At 35.2% G+C, this 26,078-nt stretch overlaps 1 protein-coding gene across 2 annotated transcripts; it reads left to right on the top strand.

Moving 5' to 3' along the window:
• Positions 1-612: 612 nt before the first annotated feature.
• On the top strand, positions 613-25,842 carry CAAP1 (caspase activity and apoptosis inhibitor 1; the record flags this gene model as incomplete). Of its 2 annotated transcripts, none has more annotated exons than XM_081104155.1 (6): positions 613-849; positions 5,572-5,772; positions 6,781-6,865; positions 7,364-7,439; positions 14,859-14,932; positions 24,627-25,842. In XM_081104155.1, 6 exons carry the CDS (start codon positions 613-615, stop codon positions 24,971-24,973), a joined length of 1,020 nt encoding a protein of 339 aa, XP_080960281.1. In that variant the 3' UTR covers positions 24,974-25,842. The 2 variants fall into 2 exon arrangements, with proteins under 2 accessions (XP_080960281.1, XP_080960282.1); XM_081104156.1 differs by having other exon boundaries at positions 5,572-5,673.
• Between the last annotated feature and the right edge of the window lie 236 nt (positions 25,843-26,078).

Below are 26,078 nucleotides of genomic sequence, written 5' to 3' on the forward strand. Positions count from 1 at the left end.
TTGTTCACAAAATGTCAACAAAATAAACACCAGCCTTTGAATATTACTTAAATTGAGAAAATACAATGAAATACTAGTGCCAAGTGCCTTCAGAGGCGAAAAGGAATCATACCTAGGAATTAGTGTTAACGGGAAGGACAACGAAGCACATGACCCTATTCCTGTATAATTCCCTAGGAAACCTTTTCAAAAACTGTCCAGGTGCTGATGATAATGACGTATTTCCCTAAATTCTCTTTGTTAAAATGCTATTTGGGCCATAAAAATTGAAGAGCAATGAAACTGGAGAATCAAAAACTACAGGTTTAGCAGTGTGTCTGTATACTGACAACGGCTAAAAACTAGTCTCAATAAGGCAGATGGAAAACTCCACCATCCGGCTTTCGCGCAGGAAAAAACAACAAACTTCAACACCGCGGCAAACACACTGGCGCGACGAGGGGAGGCGGCGCGTGAGTCCCGGCACCGCCTCCGGAAACGCCTCACCGCGTCTGCGACGGGGCCGGAAGTGACGCCACACTGCGACGCCGGCGCCCGCTCCGGTGGCCGGGGTGAGGTTTAGGTTGTGGCTTCAGAGACGGCGGGCTTTCCGATGGTTCCAGCTCAAGCATCATGACGGGGAAGAAGTCTTCCCGGGAGAAGCGGCGCAAAAGGAGCGGCCAGGAGGCGGCGGCGGCGCTCGCGGCGCCGGACCTGGTGGCCTCGCTGGGCGGCGGCGGCGGCGACGGCGGCGGGACCGCCGGCTTCCCTGGGAGCAGCGCGGGCGCGGGCAGCGGCCCGGAGCGCGGCGAGCGCCGGAAGCGGCGGAGCACGGACTCGGCCTCCGGGGTGCCGGGCTCGGCGCCGCAGGTGCGTGCTCGCCTTGCTCGCCCTGCGTTTTGGGGAGGATGCGGGTGACTGTCGGGGAGCGCTGGCCGCCGAGGTTCCGCCGCGCGGAGGGGCGTGTCCCCACGGCCCGGTGCGCCCCGCGCTCCCACGTTTCAAACTTCAGGTCCCTGAATTTGCGGGTGACGGAGTGATTGTGCTTTTGGCTCCCTTCACCCCTGTGGCCTCCCGTCTCCCTAAAAAGTACGAGTAGAGAGCCAGCCTTTACCGCCCGTGCCAGCCTCGCTTTGCCTCTCTCCACAGCTTCACCTTTAACAGGTGGCCATGAACTCCGCATTGAGGCCAGGAAACTGCGTCAGAGGTTAAGGACGTCTGCCCAGTCACAGTTGGTTACCAACGTCTAGAATTGTGTCCAGTGTCTGACTACGTAAAGGACATGTTCTTTTTTTTTTAAATTAACATTTAATTTCGGTATATTTTATTTTTTTGAATATGTTTTTATTGGTTTCAGAGAGGAAGGAAGAGGGGGAGAGAGATAGAAACATCAATAATGAGAGAGAATCATGGATCAGCTGCCTCCTGCAGCCACCACTGGGGATCAAGCTCCGCAGCCCGGGCATGTGCCCTTGACGGGAATCGGAATCGAACCTGGGACCCTTCAGTCCGCAGCCCACGCTCTAAGGGACATGTTCTTTATGTTCCATCGACCTGCCAAGATAGCGCTGTTTTTAAGAAAATCGTTTCCTTAATAGTATATTATAAGGTGTGCACAAATACATACTTAAAACTTATACCACACAGAAATAAAGGGGAAAGCGTGGCAGGCGCTCTTTAAGAAGCTCCCACCACCCATTAATAGTTTGATACCCAGTCTCTTTATTCTTACCAGACGTGAGAACTTAAATTTCTACATATAAGCCTTATTGTGACATCGCCCCCATTGAGTTGGATAATACGGCTGCGTTGTTGGGATGAGGGGCCTTTATATACGCAATTGCTTCTTTTTTTAATGGCTGCCTAATATTTCATTGTATCTTTATTGATGAATATTTAGGCGTTCAGTTTTCTTGCTATTGCAGAGATGATACGAAAGTGAACACCCTTGTACATGTGTCATGTGCAAGAATTACTTTTACTTTAGATTGGAGTCTCAGAAGTGAAATTGCTGGGTACCTCTTCTGGACATTTTATAATGAATAGAATCATATGTGGTCTTTGGTGACTGGCTTCTTTCACTTAGCATGTTTTTTCAAAGTTCATACATGTTGATACTCATATCAGTACTTCTTTTTTTTGGCTGAATATCATATTTGGTTATTCCATTCATCACTTTATGGACATTTGGATTGCTTCCACCTTTTGGCTATCCTATATAATAATCCTATATAATAAAAGGCTAATATGCAAATCGACTGAACAGCAGAACAATCGGTTGCTATGATGCACACTGACTACCAGGGTGCAGACACTCAACGCAAGAGCTGCCCCCTGGTGGTCAGTGTGCTCCCACAGGGGGAGCGCAGCAGCAGTGGAGGGAGCTTCTCCCACCTCCACAGCAGCACTAAGGATGTCCGACTGACGGCTTAGCCCCCCCCCCCCCCCTTCCCCGCGGAGCTCCTGGACTTTGTGCACCAGGTCTTTAGTTATGAATAATGCTGCTATGAGCATTTGTGTACGAGTTCTTTTTTAGTGGGGACATTTGTAATATTCTACCAATAAGTATTTGCCATAGGTTTTGTAGTATAAATATGATTGGATTAAGGAAATTTCAATTCCTAGTTCCATGAGGATTGTAGAGTTTTATCCAGTGCTTTTATGGCATTCTGTTGAGATGATTACATAGTTTTCCTTCAGTAATCAGATAATGTAATTTTATTGATATATTAACTAATATTGAACTATCCTTGCAGTCTTCGAGATACCTACTAGTATTTGGTTTGTTGGTTTGGTTGTACTTGGCTGGAATTCAGTATTTTTACTTTTAATTCAATCTATGTTCCTAAGTTAAAGCAGCCTGTGGGTTTTATTTTTCTTGTTATCTTCTCTGGTTTTGGTATCAAAATTCTGCTTGCCTCATGGATTGAGTTGAGAGCCTTTCCTTTTTTGTCCAAACTTGACTATTGACCTATACAGCTTACATCATTCTGTGTCTAGTAGTTTGGTTTTTTTTTTGCTCTTAACTCTTATTTTCCAAATTCTATGATAGTTACAGATGTATTCAGTTTTCCCACACTCTCTAGATTCAATTTTGGATATCTTAAAATAGTTTCCATATTTTTAGTATTCTGTATCATGATGCTCAGCCCAATAATGCTAAGTTGTAAACATTTGCATACAGAACTAAACCCCATTTCTAATAAGAAGTAAGTGTATTTGTGAAGGAAAAAAAAGAAATTATGTTAGTCATATAGATAACATTTCAAAATTCCAAGAGTGCCATTATATTTATTGTGTATTGAGTTCCTATTTATTTATGTATTTATTTGTAACAGTTTATGGAAATACATACCATACAATCTACCCATTTCAAGTGTGCAGTTCAGTTGTTTTGAGTAGTTGCGCAGTCATCACTACGTTCAATGTGAAAATGTTTTTTACCCTCTCCCCAAGAAACAGCACCCTATGTGTACATCTTAGCTGTTTCAAAGATGCACCCTCACCTTGTTCCCTTCCTAGGCAACTACTTAGCTACTTTCTATCTCTATAGATTTATTGATTTCCCTGTTCTGGGCATTTTATAATGAATACAGTCATATTGTATGTGGTCTTTGGTGACTGGCTTCTTTCACTTAGCTTGTTTTTTCAAAGTTCATACATGTTGATACACATATCAGTACTTCCTTTTTATGGCTGAATAATATTACATTTGGTTATTCCATTTGTCACTTATGGACATTTGGATTGCTTCCACCTTTTGGCTATTATAAATAACGTTGGTATGAACATTTGTGTACATGTTTTTTTGCTTAAGTTTTTGTGCAGACGTGGTTACATGTATTTTGGATATATATCTAGGAATGGAATTGCTGGGTCACACAGTAACTTCTTGAGGAATTGCCAAACTGTTTTCCAAAGTGGCTGCACTATTTTATATTCCTACCAGCAATGTGTGAGGGTTCTAGTTTCTCTACATTCTTACTAACATTTGAAATACTTTGTAAGCCATTAGAACCAGAGTTGACCTCCTTTACTTTTTCCGTCTAATTATAGTATCCTTCTAAGTAGGTTTTTAAAAAAACGACTTATTATTATTTTTAATTTTTTTTTTTGTTAATCCTTACCCAAGAATATTTTTTCCATTGATTTTTAGAGAGAGTGGAAGGGAGGGAGACAAAGAAAGATCAGTGTGAGAGAGACACATTGTTCGGTTGTTTCCTGCAACCCAGGTACATGCCCCTGACCAGGAATCGAACTAGAGACTTTCTGGTGTGCATGTTGATGCTCTAACCACTTAGCATACTGGCCAGGGCTAGAAACCGATTTTTAAACCATTTCATTAGAAAAAAAAAAGAAGAAATCTACCTGAGCTACATAGTTTGGATTTTCCAAGGAAAATGACTTTTGAATTGCTATCTGCATTTGTTAGTCTTGGAAGGATAGTGTGTGTGTGGTATGCGAAATGGGGGTAGGGTAGATTATTGTAGGCAGAAGAACAGTATGTACAGAAGTCCTGCCTGTATGAGGTGAAGGGAGAACAGGTTATATTTGCGTAATTCAAAGAAGTTTGTTGTTTTTGAATCACAAAGAATGAGCAGGAAGGACTAGCTAGACCAGCTGTGGGCAAACTACGGCCCGCCGGCCGGATCCGGCCCGTTTGAAATGAATAAAACTAAAAAAAAAAAAAGACCGTACCCTTTTATGTAATGATGTTTACTTTGAATTTATATTAGTTCACACAAACACTCCATCCATGCTTTTGTTCCGGCCCTCCGGTCCAGTTTAAGAACCCATTGTGGCCCTCGAGTCAAAAAGTTTGCCCACCCCTGAACTAGACCATATTACCCTAAAAGCAGTAGGAAGTCATTCAAAGGTTATAAATAGGAAAGATGAGTATTATGTACATTTTATAAAATCCATTCTGGTAACATTATACAAAACAGACTGGAGAGACCTCAGATTATATTCAGCAAATACACTTAAGTGGCTAGTGAAGTAATCTGGGCAAAAGGTAATGGTACCTTGGACCAGGATTATGGCAGTAGATTTGGAGAGACTGGATAGATTTGACAGAAGTGTCTTAAATTACTTGATTACTTTGATTATGATTAAATTTTATGATAGTTTTAAAAGTGATAATAGCTCCCAGTAAGCAGTAATACATTACTGTATAATATTTGTGATTTGTAATATTTTTGCTGCTATCCTGTTTTCTATATCAATTTAAGAATAATGACAAGACATACATAAAACTTTTGGATGAATGGCCAACTGAAGGATCATTCCAGTTATTTAGAAGACTAAAATTGTAGGAAATCATTCAATATTGAGTATATTTATGTGTCCTAAGATATTATCTCTTTACTTAATATAAACTTAATGAGATAATTGTGGTGTGGAGAGTAAGTTCAGAGAATACTGAGCAAATAATTTTTCTTTCCTATGGTTTTAGATAAATAATCTATGTAAACCAAGAATTTGGAATATTTAATGAAGAATTTATTAAATGAATATGTGTGATGTTATGTACATATTCCATACACTGTAAGTAGTATTATGTAATGGTTCTTGAATTTCCTTTAATTTTAGGAAGCCAAATATCTTTTACCAACTTTGGAAAAAGAATTATTCTTGGCAGAGCACAGTGATCTTGAAGAAGGTGGTCTGGACCTGACTGTGTCATTAAAACCAGTTAGTTTCTACATATCAGACAAAAAAGAAATGCTTCAGCAGTGCTTCTGTATCATCGGCGAGAAGAAGTTACAGAAAATGCTGCCTGACGTGTTAAAGGTACTTCATTACATATGTTACCAGACTATACACATATAAAGAAATTACACACCTTTTTTGTAGCAGTTGGCTTACTTAATGTAAATTATAATTGGATGCTTTCAACTAAAACAAGCTATTTAAAAACATATAGAAAAGGGAGTTTATATAAATGGCTTTGTGTATGTAAAAATTTGCCAAGAAAAAAAAATGGGTGAATTTAGTGTGCTTAGGTAAGGAATTTATTGACCTTCTGGAAATAATTCTGTTAAATGCAGGCATTGTTAGTAATTAAGTTAGAGGTATAATGATTCTTTTTGGTGCTTCAATGGGAAGGCAGAAGAGGGCTGGGGGAAGGGTAAGAGTTCAACTCAAAGGACTTGTATGCATACATATAAGCATAACCAATGGACACAGTCACCAGGGGTGTGAGGGCCTGTGCTGGGAGGGTGGGGGAGGTCAATGGGGGGAAAAGGAGACTATTTGTAACACTTTAAATAAACAAACGAAAAAAGATAATACATTGCTGTGTAACAGTATTCAATGATGTTTGGTAGTGGCTTATATTTTATTAAATTTACAAATGTTTTCATGTATTTGTTTCTGAAAATTATTCAGAGTAATACATGTTATTCTAATTTTAGCGTTGTAGAAATAGGGTTTGGACAAGTTAGGCTCAAAATCATATATGTAAGATAGAGAGCCAGGATTTGAATATTTAAACCTTTAGAAGAACTACCTGACATAACTAGAATGCTGTTGATAATATCTGGGCTCCTGATTACTCTTTGGTTTGTTTTTTCCTGATAGCATGACTGTAAATTCTCATCAAGTTTTATAAATTATAATGTTCACATGTTAACTGTCAGTTTTTCAGATTTCATCCCAGGAAAGGATTAAAAACACATGGCTTTTAATGTGTTTTATTGTAAAGTTTTGCTAACTGGACTTTTTAGTGATTGCTGCTTCCTAGTTTACATTGCCATTATATTACATAAATGCATTTTTTAAAATGTCATTGTTTTTTAGAACTGTTCAGTAGAAGAAATTAAAAAATTATGCCAAGAACAGTTAGAACTCCTATCTGAAAAAAAAATATTGAAGATTCTTGAGGGTAAGAATACATATGTCTCCATTCTGATAATTTTTTAGTTAATATTATATTCAAAATAAATCCTGAGGTGTTCTTTTTCTTACTTGAATATTACTTTAATTTTATTATTGTGTAATCATTGAAAAGTATTTTTACTTCTGTTTGTTCAGAGAAATATAGTTTATATACCAGAATAGCATTTCAAGAATAGACTTTTTAATGTATGTGTGGTTTTTCCATCTCAAGGGTATAGGTAAGAGCATAAGTTTGTATACAGTAATAAAATGAAATAAAAAATGTTTACCCAAAATACTATAAAATTGGTTTTTGAGAAAGCAAAGTTTTTTCCTAAAATATTTTATTTTCTGCTTTATAATCTCATTGTTCTTAGTTACCTATAAACTTTAAAGTTCTTTGATCTTCATCATGTTTAAAGATGACACTTTTTATGTAATGATTAAAATTAAATTATTGTGACATTTTATAAGCATGCTTTTAATAGTTTGTTTCATTTATAAGGTGACAATGGTATGGACTCTGATATGGAAGAGGAGGCAGATGATGGCTCGAAGAAGGGATCTGATTTAGTCAGTCAGTAAGTTAAAACTTTTTCATTTTAAAGTGTTTTTGTTACTCCTTTGGTGAGTTGTTACCTGAAGAATGATTATTTTTCTGTGTATTATATAATTAAACAGTATAGAAAGATTGATTTACTTTACTTGTAATGATTGGTTTCTTTTGGTATGTATAAGGATGAAGTTTATTGCTTTCAGGATTAAGGTGATTTTTTTAAATAGCTACTCAAGATACAGCAATGCCAACTTGAAGCAGAATCATATCTCTCATTTGGAATTTGAATAGTGATACCCACTATTTGTTAAGTACTTAGTCTATCAGTCATTATGTTAATGACTTAGAACATTATTTCACTGAATTCTTCTTCATACCTATTAACATTAGGCAATAATAGCCTCATCTCACAGATACGATCATCAGGTGGTTTATTTTATATAGATATGTATAATTGGATTATCTATGATAATAAAAGCATAATATGCTAATGAGACTGGATGTCCTTCTGGACAACCTTCTAGACGACCCTCCGGATGAAGCCGGGGCTGCGAGGGAAGCCTAGGCCCCGGGTGCCAGAGGGAAGCCGGTGCCAGCAGCTGGAGGAAGGAAGGCCTACTCTTGCATGAAATTTGTGCATCAGGCCTCTAGTTATGATATAAAATCCCTAAAGTTTTAGAACACTGACTGAAACAGCATGCTAATTTTTTTTCTAGATAATTCTGCTCTGTCACTACTAATTTTAGCATCTGTTGATGATTTTTGACTAAAGCAATTATTTTTTGGTAAATGCCAAAGACTGACTTGTATCTCTCTTTGCAAAGGTAGTGGCACAAATAAGAGTTTACCAGTGGCAGTAGCATAAATAAGTAGTACATAGTTAACCTGAAATCTTGAGTATTTTGTCATCTCTAATAGAATATTACAGGGCGAGTATCACCAAAAAAGGACAATTTCATTTCCTGTTATAACTTCTAGCCTCCAGAACTGTAAGAAATAAATTTCTGTTGTGTAAGCCGGTGGCAGCGCTACCAAACTAATTTTACACATATACACATTTCTGGTGAAATTTCCTACCCAAACTTATTTTGGAAAAATTTTAAACTTACATGAAAGTTGAAAGATTGATATAATGAATATCCATATACTCTCCACCTAGATTCATCAACAGTAACATTTTCTGTTTTTGCTTTCTCTTTGTATATTTCTCATTTTTCCCCTCAGGGCCATTTGTATTAGTTTGCTAGGACTTCTGTAGCAAATTCCACAGACTGGCTGGCTTAAACAACAGAAATTTATTTTCTCACAGTTTTAGAGGCCTGAAGTTCAAGATCAAGGTACTGGCATGGTTCCTTTCTTCTAAGCCTCTCTCCCTGGCTAGCAGATAGCCATCTTCTTTCTGCCTCTTCACGTGGATGTCCTGTGTGTGTGCGGCCCTGCCCTGTGCCCCAATCTCTTATAAGGACACCAGTCAGATTGGATTAGGGCCCACCATGATGCCTTATTTTAGTTTAATTACCACTGTAAGGGGTGTGTCTCCAAAACAGTCACCTTCCGAGGTACTAAGGTCAGAGATTGAATATTGGAATTTTGAGGTGGAGGGAAACAGTTTCAGCCCATACACCATTTAAAAATATGTTGTAAATGTCGTAAAATTTTATGCCTAAACAACTCAGTATGCACTTCCTAAAAATAAGGACAGTCTCCCACAAGATCATCACTCATAAGAAAATAAACAGTAATTAAAATAATATCATTAAATGTATTGTCATGTAAAATTTCCCCAATTACTAAAAAAATTATTTTATAGTATATTTATTTATTTTAATTAATTATGTGGTTGATTCTGGTCCAGGATCCATTTACAGTTCATGTGTCCCATTTGACTGTTAACACATTTCGTACCGCTCAGGAGTTTTCTCGTGTTTCGCTCCCATGGAAAAAGGAGCGAATCTAGATACTTATGTAAATTTTGTTTGGTCCCTCTTCATAGAGGAAAATGTTTTACTTAGTACCATATGTTAAAAAAGTACTAGGAACTTTAATTGTTTGTTTTTGTAAATAAAAATGTTATAATTATTGAAAAACAACACCTAAAGTGCATTATGATGAATTAAATAACATGCAGTTTGCCCAAAAACGTGCGGTCCCTGGCGTATGTCTTAGAGATTTCTATGCGGTACGCAATGTGTTAATGTCAATATCACAAAGCTGAGTTTAAAGGAAAGATTTAGATCAGTGATGGCGAACCTATGACACGCGTGTCAGAGGTGACACGCGAACTCATTTTTTTGGTTGATTTTTCTTTGTTAAATGGCATTTAAATACATAAAATAAATATCAAAAATATAAGTCTTTGTTTTACTATGGTTGCAAATATCAAAAATTTTCTATATGTGACACGGCACCAGAGTTAAGTTAGGGTTTTCCAAAATGCTGACACGCCGAGCTCAAAAGCTTCGCCATCACTGATTTAGATACATTTTGTGGCTAGTCCAGGAACTTAGTACAAATCTTAAAGGAATTAGAAAATTAACAAACCAAAGGAAATTGGGAAATGAAACATGAAGGTAAACATTAAAACTAAAGAAATAGAAAACAGAAAGGATAAACAAATCCATTAACTTGGTCTTTGTAAAAACTAGAATATAGATAAACTCCTCTTGGATCTGGTTAAGGCAGCAGTTTTCAGCCAGTGTGCCACAAGAAATTTTAAAGCATGAGATACCTGACTACATAGTCAGGGGCACAGACCTCTTTTCCCTTAGATTGTCAAATAAAACTGCTAACACAACAATGACAACATCTAACACAACAATAGCCATTCAGTGTGAATGAGTCAAAATTATACCTATTTTTTTGGTCTGAATTTTAGTAATTAGTTTATATGTGTCATGAGATGTAAAAAGGTTAAAAATTGCTGAGTTAAGGAAATAAGTGGAGAGCAATTTAATTGAGATCAGGAAGGAAGAAGGAGACCTGTGTGAATCTAACTAGTTCACCTTAAGTAAGCAAATGTCTTAAGTTTATAAAACAGTATATAGGTATTCTAAAATCTTTAGTGTTAATGATTTCGTAGTGTTTTAAAATTTTTAGGTATTGTGACAAGATTTGCAAATGTTACAGATTATGACAGTTGCTTAACAAAAATAACAATTTTAAGTTAATACTGTGATATGGAGGCCTGGGTTTAGGTGCTATCTCCATTTGTAGATGTGCTGCTGGAAAAGAAGTTTTATTGTAGCTAAAATAGCACTAAAAATGAGAACAGGTATTAACTTGGCCTATAATGCGAGGTGATTATGCTCTTAGGAATGTGTTTATAATGAAATTTAAGTCTTGAATAGCGCAATAAAATAATCAGGATTGAAGTTTTATGTATAAAGAATAAAAATACAAACACTTTAGGGAAATCTTAGCAATATTTTAGAATTGCTCTAATAACTTTTTATGAATTTTAAATTAATATGCTTTTAGTAAGTGATACTGAGGGAGATGTCAGTAGAAGTAAAGCTGTATTTCCCAACAGATAATAAGCAGTGTTGAGATAATGTCACAGTTCTAGAAGAGAAAGAAATTTTAAAATCCGGGTTCTCAAAATAAAGCTCACCACAGAGCAGGAGTGTCCTGAAACCATTGTTCCTAGTTACTGCTACTTTCTTAGCAGAGGATGGATATGTTCTAAAATACTCATTCAATGCCAATTTTGGGTGGTTAACTTTTTAAAAAATTAGATATTCCTAAATCGGTCTTAGGAATTTTAAGCAACACATATAAATTGAACCATTTCATGTTCACTAGACTATTTAAATAGCAAATAAAATTTCACAAGGAATTGTTTTGTGAAGTGAAAAAATTTTTGGTAGGGATTATTTTTAAATCTCCATTTAATCATCCATTTTGTAAATCTGAAATGTCAGTGCTTTTGCTTAAAATGGCATCATGAGTATTCTTAAAATATAAGTGGTTGAAAAGAGCAAGTTGATGTCATTTAAAACAAGTTGCTACTTACAATGTGCTGATTATTAGTTACAATATACTAGATTTTAATGATTTGTAATAGTTATGTTTCTTAAATGGTCTACAAGTTATTCCACCATTTAAAATGAGTAACTTGCTGTTTACTGCTGTTTATAGTAAGTTTAGGCACTTTAGAGATGTTAAAATGAAAGAACAGCATAGTTAATTAAGATGTTTATTCTTTTATTTTTAATCTTTTTAATATATTTTATTGATTTTTTACAGAGAGGAAGGGAGAGAGACAGAGAGTTAGAAACATCGATAAGAGAGAAACATCGATCAGCTGCCTCCTGCACACCCCCTACTGGGATTGTGCCCGCAACCAAGGTACATGCCCTTGACCGGAGTCGAACCTGGGACCCTTCAGTCCGCAGGCCGACACTCTATCCACTGAGCCAAACCGGTTAGGGCTGTCAGCGTATTGTTTCATCCTGATGCTCAAGCACTGGGTTGGATGTTAGCTGGCATTTTTCCTTTTTTTCAGCTATTCCCTCATCATTTTTTGAAGTTGAATTTTTTTTTTAACATTTACCTGACTCATTGTAGTAATTGCCCTTACTGTTTCACTTGAAAAATAAATTCACTAATGTTTACAATGCACTAAACTTGTTAATTCTCTAATCCTCCTGTGTACTTCTCTCACCTTTTGAACTGTTTGCTTACCAAGAGTCACTCATGTTTGTTTCCAATTCAGTTATCTTAGTTGCATAATTTTAGTTAAATGTATGGACTGATGAAGTATCTATATGACAGGAAAGTTGAATGATTTGGAAAAACTCAAAGAGGCGTTTCTAAAAAGTTGTCACTTAGCTGTGGGATAAGTAACAATAAAATTTGGGGGCACATAGTATAAATACAGAGGGCTATTTTTTCAAACTCATATTTTTGCAATTTAAATAAGCCCAAACTAGAAATGGCTTATGTGAGTAGGTTGAGACTGTTTTTTTTTCCTATGGATTCATATTAAAAGTAATGCTGTGGCCCAGTCGGCTTGACTTAGTGGTTGAGTGCCCACTTATGAACCAGTAGTCACAGCTTGATTTCAAGTCAGGGCACATGCCCACGTTTCAGGCTTGATCCCCAGTGTGGGGCGTGCAGGAGGCAGCTCATCAATGATTCTCTCTCATCATTGATGTTTCTATCTCTCCCTCTCCCTTCCTCTCTGAAATCAATAAAATACACACACACACACAATTTCTTTATTTATTTAAAAAAATTAAAATGGAAAGAATCTGGCTAGTTTGGTCCTGTTTCTTTATCCTTCTGTTTAGTTATCCTCCCAGTATTTATCATTAACACAAAATTGACTTTCTTTTTCTGTTTAGAAAATTTTTTTAAACCTGTGGTTCTTAAGTTCTGCAGATCTCCTCAGTGTATTATTCTGAGTTAAAAAACAAATTCATTGAGTCATAGAAAGGATCAAGAGTGGAACTATATTTGAGGTAAAATAAAGAAATTTGGACTGATACTGGTTTCAGCACTAAATTCCAGAGATCGGTATAGGACTCACTTATAATTCAAGGCCAAAATTGTAAATTAAGCTTCTTTAAGAAGGAGCAGTGCAGGTTAGAGAAGGGAATTAGAAAAATAAAAAAATGAGGTTTTTTGTTTTTTTTTTCTTAATGGAAAGAGGTACAAAATATCATTGCAAGATTCTTAACCCGAACCAGAATTAGCAGTGTTCCTTCTCTTCCCCCTTTCTCTCTCTCTGTCCGTTGTTATAAAATTCTTATGTAGTTTTAAACTGTTTTATTGAAATATCATTTAAATATAAATTATTTTTAGTTTTCCTAACTCTAACACCTAGTTTTTCTTATCATCTAGAGGTAAATTTTATAAAATTTTTCATAAAACTAGCAAAAAAATACTTCATATGTACATGTAGCTTTCTTATACTTTAAGACATTTCCTTTTTTTGTATATATCTTGCCTTTCACACTTTTTGACGAAGATATTTAAATTGTATTAGAGAAATCTGAATGTTGTATATAATTATAGTTTCAAAGTCTGCATCTTGGAAAAATTAACTAGATTTTAAAGTTCCAAACTATTTTCTGAAATTTTTTTCAACTTCAGATAATACTGGTATAAAATCATCTACTGTTTCACTTTTTAGACACAAGGTGGTGCACTGGACTTACTGTCTGAAATTCTATTGATGAGTTTCTTCAACAGCCTTAAGATAAAACAGAACATTATAAAAGTTCACTTTGGGCACTAAAGTAAATTATTTATGAAAGCAGAGAATTTTTATAGAGGGATTTAGTTTTATTTGATGGAAATCCAAGGGACTTTCACAGAGAAAATAAAATAATGTATAAAATAATTCATTTTGCTGCACTATTAAAACTTTTTGTTTGGAAATAATTTCAGTCTTATTAAAATGTCACGAGGATAAGACTATTACAAGAAACGTTCATATACTCTTTATCTAGGTTTACCTATCATTAACATTTTATCCTATTTGCACACCTTCTCTTTATATAGGTGTGTGTTTTCCTGAAATATTTGAGACTAAGTTACATACTTTACTCCTAAATACTACAGTGTGCTTTTCCTAAGGATGGTGGTATTCTGTTTTATATAACCACAATATAGTGTAACTGTAGTTAATTCAACTTCAGTATTTCAACATTGGTACAGTACTTTTATCCAATCTACCATTGGTATTTTAATTCGTCATTTGACTTAGTAAATGTCCTTTACAATGTTTCCCCCCTCTAGTTCAGTAGTCTCATGTCAAATATAACGATTAATTTTTATGACTCTTTATCCTCCTTTATCCTGGGATGTTTGTCTTTTATAACATTGATCTTTAATCAATGTTTTCATTTTGGGTTATACATTCTCAGCTAGAATATTGCATGGGTGATGTGTCCTTAGTGTATTTCATATGCTCCTGGTCTTTTTTTAACGGTAATGTTATAGTATGTTTTTGTTCAAATCATTTTTTGTAAATTCAGTTGTATATGTTTAGAAGAAGAATTCAGTGTCCATCATGACTGTGTAAGAACAAACACTTCCTCTTAAAGGAAGATATGTAGATTAATGCTTTCATTAGGTAAAATCTTATTTAACTATAAAGTTCTCTCCACATTCCTTTCAGGTTTGCCCCTTGATTTCACAGAGAAGTATACTGCTTAAATTGGTGGTAGTTTAGAGCTGCTCTTTCTGACCCTTGTATACATGTTTCTGAGTTGCCAGAGTACACTAAATCAGCAGTCCCCAACCTTTCGGACCTCACGGACCATCAGTAGTCCGCAGACCACCGATTAGCGACCGCTGCACTAAATGGTACCCTGGGGGTGTAGAACATTCAATGTGCCTTTCCAAGTGTCTAACTTAATTCTTGGATATTGAGCTGTAAATATTATTTGATTGACTGTAGTTTTAACAATTGTTCTTATTTATTTTTATTCCTCAGACAAGACATCTGTATAGATTCTTCTTCATCCCTGAAAGAGAACAAGCAACCTGAAGGTCTGGAATTAAAACAAGGTATGAATCAAGTACTTAATTTTTATATAGCATTTACCTGAAGATTATAAGCACTAAGAATACATTTTCAGCTCACCTCATTTTACAGATAGATGACAGAAAAGTTTATTTGATTCAAGATCAAAAGAGTAAAGAATACATCCTTTATTTCATGAGTCCTTCAGCCCCAGAGTGGTTCTGCCTTAGTGATGTGTAGTTACAGAGGCCACCAGAAAGTTGTCGTCTTCAATAGTTTTAATTTGATGATCTCTATTACATATCCTTAGTTGTAGATATCAGAGAGATGTTAACTGGTAGCTGTGGTTTGTATGTGGAAAAAGAAATCTTATGGGATAACTTACTCTTTTTTTGCAGAGATGTCTTGTCCTTTTTTACTTTCTTCCTTATTTATTGTTTTCTATAAATCGGTATTTTTTGACATTACCATTTACCAGAAGTAAAGTGGCAATTTGTGGTTTATTTGAGCCAAGTAGATAATAGGGCTAATCTTTTAGATACATATTTTTTGTTTGTTTCTTCACATCCTCAATGGGAAAATTGAAAGTAAAAATAAAATTTTATTACTCAAAAATCACATTTTTCCTTTTTCCTGCTAAAAATACTTCAGAGCAGTGATAACCTTTTGCAGCAAGAGGATTGTAATATTTATGATGTAAGCAACTAATCTTTCATAACTTAGAATAGTTTTTTTTTGAAACTTGAGTTATAAGAACTTATTTCATGGAGAGAATCAGGTTATCAATTTATTTAGGCAGAATTTTTTTTATCTGTGGTCTGTTACTAATGCTTAACTAACAAATTGAAAAGGTGTTGGATAATGAATTTTGTGATTCTTTCAATTTATATATAGAGGGAACAAAGCCTAGATATTCTGTAATTCTAACTTATGTACTGTTGAGTTTATAAATATTTCTGATTGACCTTGAGAATACCATTGCTTTTCAGAAGTCCTCTTTTTGTTAGCCAGACGAAACTATGTCTTTGTATTCTGACTACTACTGAGCACCCCCCACAGACGTAAACTCAGATTCATAGTTTTCATTTACATTTATTTGCCATATATAAATAATGCAAAGCACACATCACTTTCATAAAATGTAGTCATAGTCTTATAGCTCTTGCACCATTTATCTGTGTAATTGGACAACATTGCCGTTGCTTTTGCCTTTGTTTTTACTCTGCATCAGATGAGCAGGCAGTGTGGAGGTTAGCTAGACCATCTGTGGAGAGAAGAATGTCATATAAAGGACAGAAAAAAACGAGTGGTCAGGCTGATTCTAGGGAAGAAAGAATGGAGACCTCGTACAAAGTAGCCAGTGCCGCCCTCTAAGGGAAGATGTTTTTCTGCTTCCATGTTCAAGCACCTGGAGTCATTAGAACTCCCTTCCCAGTGTCAGCCTGTTTTGCTTTGGTTTTCTTTCAGTAACTTCAGTCATTTGAAACCCAGCCATGGAGACAAAGAGGGAGAGAAAAAGGACTCAGAGTAGCCAGATACCACAAAGCTTTTATGCATAGGAGGTTTTCTAGGCCACTTCAGTTCTCACTGAGGCAGCAGAACTGTCAAAAACACACGATCATCAGTAAGTGACAGTAAGTAGAGGTGAAAAAACCTTGAGATCAGAGCACATTAGTTCCATTTTGCAATACGGTTCATGTTGTGACCAAATCTGTAGGAAATGGTTAAACTGAATTTCAACTCTTTTTTAAAGGAAGCAGGGAAATAAGTCTTCTAGAAAAATGTCTACAAAAATGATTAAAATATAAAATGTTTTATTGTGTAATGGGATAAACATAAATTACCTAGACGATTCAATTATGTAGAGCTTGTCCCAGATAAATATTTGTATAGCTGAAATCTGAACCAGCTAATAAGTAACTTGCTTGGAAATAGAAATTCTGGTAGGCTCAATACAGATTATTGCCTTTTTTCTAAATGAATTAATGTGGCCTATTTTTAATATGCAAAACTTTCAAAATTGATTTAATATTTTCTCTAACTTTTTTTGCACAGCTAGCTATTCTTGCTCACAGTGAGCTCAATAAAAACAATATAATGCTTTTTGTGAATGCATTGTCATTTTATTTAACAGTTTGGCTGTTTAAGAAAATTCATTGAAGCTTGCTTACTAAAGTAACCCTTTGTTCAGTAGACCAAAATGTAAAGCAGCATTGAATTTTCCCTTTGCTCTTTGAGAATAAAATAAATCTTACTGTACGACCTATTAATGGTGTATGATACTGACAGGTATTTAAATTACATTTTCATTTTTTTCAGCTTCTAAAATATTCAAATATTGTTAAGTAACTATGAATTACTTAAATTGAAATTGGCATTTCTTTGTTTAGTACTGGTTTTATTGATTTTGTTGATAGGAAATAACATTTATAAAACTGGTTTTGCTAAAGATGGGTATAGATTATACTCTGACTTCTGTCACATTTTAATAAAGAATTAATATCTGAAGATTCACCTTCCATGTGCAAACATTATTGAAATATAAATATAATCTACTGGGGATTGATTGGTATTGTAGTAAAATAGAAATTCTGTTGAGGTTATTTTCCTGAGTCATTCATTTTTAGCAAGAGGGCAGTTGTAGAAGAAACACCAGATACAGTTTTGCTTTTTGTCTTTAGCATAGCTATGTTTGTATACACATGCACATATACATATGCAAGCCTGACATCTTACGTTAATTTCTGGAGGATTTCAAGGCTTGTATTATTGAAAAGATTTTGTTCAGCTTTTAAAATAATAGTGGTTTATATAAATTTCCTAAATTAGTTATTTGTTTTGTCATTAAAATAAAAACTATTTGTTAAAGGTAGAAAATATTTTTAAAATATCAAATCTCTGCTAATATTAATGAGTTTTTCTATTATTTATCTAAATAAACTTGCTTAAGACATTCAGTAATATTAAAATAATGATTTATATTCAATTTGTTGCTGTAAAGTTTACAATTGGGGAATATGAGTAATTTTGAAAATTATTCTACTTTGTAACTTCAAGAATTAAGCTCTTGTCCTTGGAAGTTGTTAGGGTAAAACTTTTTTTTTTTTTTTTAATCCTGACCCAAAGATACTTTCCCATTGATTTTTTTTTTAAGAGAGTGGAAGAGAGGGAGTGAGAGTGGGGGGGGGGGGGGGGGAGAGAGAGAGAAAGAGAAAGGGAAAGAAAAAACAAAAACAAAACATAATTGTGAAAGAGATACATTGATTGGTTGCCTCCTGCATGCACCAGGACCGGAGCATGGTATCCAGCTTGCAACCCACGTGTGTGCCCTTGATTGGGAATCAAACTGGAGACCGTTTGGTATGTGGGCTAACACTATAATCGCTGAACCACATCGGCCAGGGCAGGATACATTTTTTTTTTATTATTATACATGAGAAATACCTAAGTTAAACGTGGGTATTTAGGTTGAAGATAAGTTGAAATCACTTGAAAATATTTGAAGGTCTGCCAAATGGAAGAGTGATTAGGCTTGATCTATATTGCTTTCGAGAATAAAAATAGGGCCAGCAGATAAAGTTATCATTTGAATATTTCAAATAATCACAAGTAACAGAAAATGCAGTGGGCTGCCTTCTGAAATACATTGCTGTTGCTGAAGGCGTTTTAAAGCAGGTTATAGTAAACGGCCACTTGGTGGCGCTGCTGTCGAGCTGACTGAGTAAATGTCTGGCTGTTTGGCCGGGATCTGGAAGTTCTTTTCTAGCTTCAGATTCTGTAAATGCCAGTGCCTAGTGCAGTGTCTTCACTTGGGAAGAGTGCGTAATAACTGGTTTCTTAAATTGTTTAGTGGAAGCAGGATGAAATACACAATTTCTTTCTAACTGCATTTTGTTATTCTATTAGAGGAAAAGATACTTGATTTAAAATGTCTTTAAATTATATGATGGTTCCTTGGAATGCATACATATGAGTATAATCATAAAAATAAATATGCAACCATATGGCATATAAAATTATCGAAATCAATAAGGCGTGTATAAATCATATTCTGAATCTTTTACATTAGTTTTCTCAGGCAGAGTTTTGTTGTGCTTATGCTCGGATCTGGCCACTTTTTCTTTTTTATTCAGATAACATTGGTTTTTAACAGCAATTTTCAACCTTTTTCATCTCATGGCACACATATATTAATTACTAAAATTCTGCGGCACACCAAAAAGATTATATTTTTTCCCCGGTCTCACAGAAGAAAAAGGTATAATTTTCATTTATTCACATTGGACAGCTATTGTTGTGTTGGCTGTTGTCATTTTTTTATTTGACAATCTAAGGGAAAAGAGGTCAGTGCCCCTGACTAAATAGTCAGGTATTGCATGCTTTAAAAATCCTTGCAGCTCACTGATTGAAAATCTCTTGTTTTATAACATTTTGTAAGTTTCAGATATACAGCATTATAATTTGACATAATAGTTTTTTTAAAAAACGTAGTTGCCTCATGCAATTATATTTTGGCCTTCTATTTCATGAGTTAGTGAATTATCTTTGAGAATTATCTTCTTAATAAGAGCTTTAAGAAATTGAAAATTAGACTTTTAATAAGGAAAAAATGCACCCAGCGGGTGTGGTTCAGTGGTTGAGCATCAGCCCATGAATCGGGAGGTCATGGTTCAATTCCTGGTCAGGGTACATGACTGGATTGCAGGCTCGATCCCCAGTGAGGGGCACTTGCAGGAGGCAGCTGTGTCTCTCTATCGATGTTTCTCTCTATGCCTCTCCCTTCATCTCTCAGTGAAAAATTATATATATTTTTAAAAGGGGGGTAAAATAACATTGCCATTGTTTAGTAAAGGTATTAAATATAAAACTACATGAGACCATTTGAATCCTTAAAGTGAGGGATAAATGGAAAAACCCAATTAATTTTCTTTCCTGTTGGTGCTGTTATTGCTGTTCTAAGGTAGTACTGACTAGGGGAGGCAAAACTGAGTAAGTAGAGGGACTAGAATAAAAAGAAATGAATTTGCAGTTTTAATGTTGAATTTTGCTAAAAAGAACTTCACAGCCAATAGCTCAAAGAATAAATACATTTATATAAAATTTAAAAGGTAGAGAAAAATGCCACCAGAGAAACTTTTATTGCTTTGTAAAAGAAGAGAATAAAGATTATCAGCTAATTAAACAGCATTGGTAGGCTAAGAGTTTTCCATGCTTACCATGTACGTACTGCCGAGTAACTCTCTGGATTGGCAGATGTTTTGTGCTGCCTCTTCCTTTGTATATATTGCAGGCATGAGCGCTAGAAAGCTGAGGGAGACTGGGAGGAAAGTGTTACAGGGCTGCCTGGTGTTGGAAGCAGAGAAGCATATGTACCACTGGTAAAGTTTGAGTCTAATTCCTTTCTTCCTAACCCTAGTTGCCTCCTTGATCGGCTGTATTCACAGAATGCAGCTTCTCAAAAGGAGTTAACTTCTTTAAAGGATTTCAGACACTGTTCTGGGAAAATGCTGTCCAGTTCGGCAATTGGTGAAGCAAAAAGTGGTGTAACCATCAGTGCAACTTAAGAATTTACATTTCTTTTCTCATTCCTTTGAGCTTTTCACACGTTATTACCAACAGTAACACCAAATGGGATCATCCCTCCTTTTATTTTATTTTTAAAAAATTTTTTAATTGATTTTTAGAGAGAGAGGAAGGGAGAGAGAGAAACATCAAAGTGAGAGTGAGACATAAATCCTGTCTCCTGAACCACCTTCCTGGGATCGAGCCCACAACCTGGGCATGTGCTCTGACCCAGAATTGAACTGGCAACCTTTAGGGTGCATAGGATGATTCCCAACCAATTGAACTACACTGTCCAGGATCTCCCTGTGTTTTTAAATCTAATTTTTTTCTAACTCTCTGGTTTTTAATTTGTCTCTTTCTATGAGTAGTAGTTAAATGAAAGGGTGAAAATTACATTTTCTTTGGCTGTTAGCCCACACTGTTTTTGTACCCTTTGAAAGCCCCTCTGTTGCAATTAAATATGATACTTTTCTAGATTTAAAAAATAATAAACTAAACTGGCAAGGCTTTTAGATGCATAATGCCTTACGTGTTTTGTCAAGAATGAAATTACAAATAATTTGAGTCAGTATTTTGAGAGAAGTGTTAATTTTCATGTGTTTCTGTGTTTTTTATTTATACCCATTTTAAACATTCTATTTCATTGGCTCCTAGACATACTCTTAGGGCAGCTGCTTTGGCGGTCACAAACTCCAAACCTTCATCAAATGTTTGGATCCCCTCTGAATCCTCTGCTTTTATCTAGTTCATTGGGAAAAGTACCTTCTTGTGTAGAAGTGCTCCTACCAAAGGAAAGATAGTCAACATTAGGCTTGCAATCAGATTTTGTTATCAGTTCCTGACCCTTTTACACATCCCTCACCATTAGTTTATGATTTAATTATCAGTTTTGGTTGCCACATCATATTATTGATTTAAGTTGAGCTTACAGATAACAGACTTTAATTTTTTAAAATTTATTATTTCTTTTTTTCCCCCCTTTTTTAAATATATTTTATTGATTTTTTACAGAGAGGAAGAGAGAGGGATAGAGAGTTAGAAACATCGATGAATGAGAAACATTGATCAGCTGCCTCCTGCACACTCCCCACTGGGGATGTGCCTGCATTCAAGGTACATGCCCTTGACCAGAATCGAACCCGGGACCCTTGAGTCCACAGGCTGATGCTCTATCCACTGAGCCAAACCAGTTAGGGCAATTAATTCCCTTTTAATGTGCATGAATTTCATGCACTGGGCTACTAGTTTATTAATAATAATAATAAAAGATCTAATTGGTAGAGCAGGACTGCGAGAGAGGATTGGGACTGAAGGGTGAAAAGGGCCTGGACGTACGGAATCTCTGATCATTTTCCATTGCAGTGACAGCAATTTTCTAAATTGCTCAGTGTGATAAAATTTAAAGTTCTGTTTTCAAGCCATTGAGACTTATTATCTAGTTTATGTTGTGGCCAAACAGTGTTACAAAATAAAGTGAGGTGATTGGGCATGATCTCCCCCATGAGTGTGCAGAGGGAGTGTGGCGTGGCCCAAGAGAGAGGAAGGGTGAGCGACAGACCACAAATCCGAAGGAAAAATTATTATTTCTTAGTTTTTTGAAATAGCTTTAGAGTGTCTATATACTCACTCACCACCTCTTCTCCCAGTTTCCCTTATAATATCTTGCATTAGTGTGGAAAATTTGTATAATTGATGAGTCAGTATTAAAACATTGTTATTAACTAAAGTCCGTTTACATTAGGGGTCATTCCCAGGGTTTTATATTCTATGGCTTTTGATAACTCTATAATAACATGTACCCACCATTACAGTACCATTAGAGTATAGTTTCTCCTCTTCATCCTTCCCCTGGACTCCTGGCAACCACCCATCTTTTACTGTCTAGTTTTGTCTTTTCTGGATATCATACAGCTAGAATCACAGAGTATGTAGTCTTTTTACAATGGCTTCTTTCACTTGTCAATGTGCATTTGAGGTTCTTCCATGTCTTTTTGTGATTTGATAGCTCATTTCTTTTGTTGCTAAATAATTTTCCATTGTCTGGATGTACTGCACTTTGTTTATCCGCTGACCTATTGAAGGACATCTTGTTTGCTTCCAAGTCATGAATAAAAGCTGCTACAATCATTTGTAGGCAGGTTTTTGTGCGGACATAATTGTAACTCTGGGTAAATACCAAGTTTAGTTTTGTAAGAAACAGTCAGACTGTCTTTCAAAGTGCCACACCATTTTGCATTCCCGCCAGCAATGAATGAATTCCTGTTCCAAATTCTTGCTAGCATTTGGTGCTCCATTGTTTTGTATTTTGGCTGTTGTTATAGGTGTGTAATGGTATCTAGTTTTATTTTGTAACACTCTAATGGCATATGATGTTGATTTTCTTCTCATGCTTTGCCATCCATATATCTTATTTGGTGACTTGTCTCGTCAGATCTTTTCCCTATTTTTAAAGTGGGATGTTTGTTTTATAATTGTTGAGTTTCAAGAGTTCTTCTCTAGTTTGGATTTCATTCCTTTATCAGATGTGCTTTGCAGATATTTTCTCTCAGTTTGTGGCTTGTCTTTTCATTCTCTTATTATTTATTCATATTTACACATACTTTGTAGGTCTATGTATCTTACATACTGTATTTATTCAGGTGGCTTTAAGAGACCTATGAGAAGAAGATATACTCAGCCTGAACGAACATTCTGATCTGTGAAGCTTGTGATCATTCTGATTCTGTTAAGATCTGGGAGGCAGAATAGAGTGTTTAAGTGCATAGATTTTCAAAATATACTCAGGTTTGACTTTGCTTCTGCCATTTTAGTTTTGTGAACGAAGTTACTTAAACTCTCTGCCCCTCAGTTTCCTCATTTATGAAATGGGGATAAAAATTATGAGTGTCTAAGGGGATTGTCAAGGGTGGGGAGAAAAAAAAGGACACATATGTAATACCCTTTGTAATACTTTAAGCAATAAAACAATTAAAAAAATAAAATAAAATAATTACGAGTGTCTAATATTATCTTGGCATAAAAGAGTTATAGAGAAGTGCTTAGTAATAGTAAGTGCTCAATAAATATTAGCTCTTGTATTTATTTCTACCATCATTATTGTTGTCATTAACGCTTTCTGCTTCATCCCCTCCGTATCATCTTGATTATCTAATTGGTAAAACTTTTCTATATTGAATTATAGTCTGCATTTATGTAACTTTTACTTATTGGTCCTTTTGTGTCCTTTGGATTATGAAAAATACCTCTTCTGAATGATGTCTCTTTGACTTTTGAAGCTGATCCCTTCTATTATCAGAATTTCTTCATTGATCAACCTGTTTTGTAAATAAGTTTTCCTTATCATAAGGAAGTTAAGAAAGTTAACATTTTGGGGATCATAACATTTAAAATATATTAGAATTTAAAATATAAATAAATTGAAGGTATAAATGAGCACTCAGAGTTGTAAATGACACCTGGATTTGAGTGATGTCCAAGGCCCAAGGGGCTGAGAGCTATAATCTGCATTTATATTCACTTGTCATCAGTTATAGAAGTTTTATAACAAATGCATTTTAAAAAATTATGGTGTACTAACTTTATTAATTAAAATCCTCTTGATGAAAACGTATTTTATCTTAGAAAATGGCCTTGGGCATTCTCTTTTAATTTATTGGTTTAGAACAAAGTGCTTGAAAAGCGTATGAAAAGATTTGGGGTAATTGCAATGTGCATGGGGTCCAGCTTACTAACGATTTTTCCCCTTTTTTTGTAGTTTGTAAAGCAAAGTATTTTAAACTCTTTCTAGAGTGGAATTTTGCTTCAATAATCAGCAGTACCCTGTCCCCAAAGGGTTTCCAATGTCAGTTTTCAATGTGTAATGTAGAAGCTTCACTGTGGTGTAAAGTTTTACGTATTTTATTTAGGAAAAAAGATCACAGAACTCCATATGATGGTATAAATTTCCCAATGCTTACATGTTTTAAATTGGAAGAAAAATACATTAAAGTTTACATTAAATTATATCTGTTTTCAAAGTGGAGGAGTCAGTGGGATGGGAGATTATAGAATATGTTTGGGACTCCATGGTGGGAGGTGTGGGTCAAAGAAGCCCGTTAAGCATAAATAGAAAGGAAATTTTGACTAAGGCAATCAGATTACATGATTCTTTCCCACTTTTTTTGTTTGTTACAGGCAAAGGGGAAGATAGTGATGTTCTCAGTATAAATGCAGATGCTTATGACAGCGACATAGAAGGCCCATGCAATGAAGAGGCGTCTGCTCCTGAGGTCCCAGAAAATACAGTCCAGAGTGAAGCTGGTCAGATAGATGATCTGGAGAAAGACATTGAGAAAAGTGTGAATGAGATTCTGGGACTGGCAGAGTCTAGCCCAAAGGAGCCCAAAGCAGCTACCCTAACTGTTCCTCCACCAGAAGATGTTCAGCCTTCTGCACAGCAGCTGGAGCTGCTAGAACTTGAGATGAGGGCAAGAGCCATTAAAGCCCTGATGAAAGCTGGTGATATAAAAAAGCCAGCCTAGTTATTTAATTTGAACCTGAATTTTAGGTGTGTTTGAACAAAGCCACATGATATGACTTTGTATCTGAAATTTATTTGGGTCTTACATGATATTTCTCATGTAACCCTTGTTAGATAAACTCAATCTAGACCTAAAATACCTATGACTATTTTTGTTGATGTTACTTTTATATTATATATGTGTTATTGTTTTTTGAGTTCATGACAAATATTGTTAGATAATTGGATACTTTGTTAGATAAGTATTTTAGCTTGTCTGCAGATTAATATCTGAAAAGCCATTAGCAGAGTCATGGTAATTTTTTTCTTAATTTTTAAATATTTTGGTACCAAGCCTAAAAGCTTAAGAAAAATTGACTAAGCATGTTGCTTTTAAGACCACCTATATTTTGCAATGAAATATTAAATTAGTGCTCCTAGATTTGTTAACAATTTAAGAATTTTAGTTATGCTCATATGCACCTTGAAAATATGTATTATCTTGAAGATATATACCTTCTATGGTTATGGATTTATTAGTAAAAACCGAGTAACATCTTTTACTGTAAGGCTTAGAGATCTGAAATGTCTGAGAAAAACTTACTTAATAAAGAAAAAAAGGACTTAATGTAAGTCAGTTTTTAATAATGTAGAGTAGTTGCCCAGCTTTAGTTCCAATAGACAAGCCATTCTGATAGGTGTTTGATTTTTATTGGACACTTTGTTGAAGTGTTTTTCTTCACTAAAAAGGGAACACGTTTTCATTTTCATTCCAAGCTATCAGGAAGAGGAGAATATTTTATCATAGAGATGTTTGTCTGTTGTTTTTGCTTGAAGATCTGATGTGCTATAATTCCATGAATTAAAAATAATAAAGACTGTCACTCTGAATTTGAAGACTTTTGATACTTTTCCAAAAGCAAAATTAATTTCAGGAAGCTTTGATAAGTCAATGTTATAATTAATCTAATTTTGTATAGTTTTTGTAAATAATAGTTATGGATGCATTTTACCCCATCACTAATTGTAGTTGTTTGATACCAAAATACATTTAGGTAGAGAAGCTTAACTTAAAATAAATTGTTGGTTTTTTTTCCTAAAATATAAATCTCGAACTGTTGTTTTTA

Source organism: Myotis nattereri (genome assembly GCF_964212035.1).
Source record: "Myotis nattereri genome assembly, chromosome: 12".
NCBI lineage: Eukaryota > Metazoa > Chordata > Mammalia > Chiroptera > Vespertilionidae > Myotis > Myotis nattereri.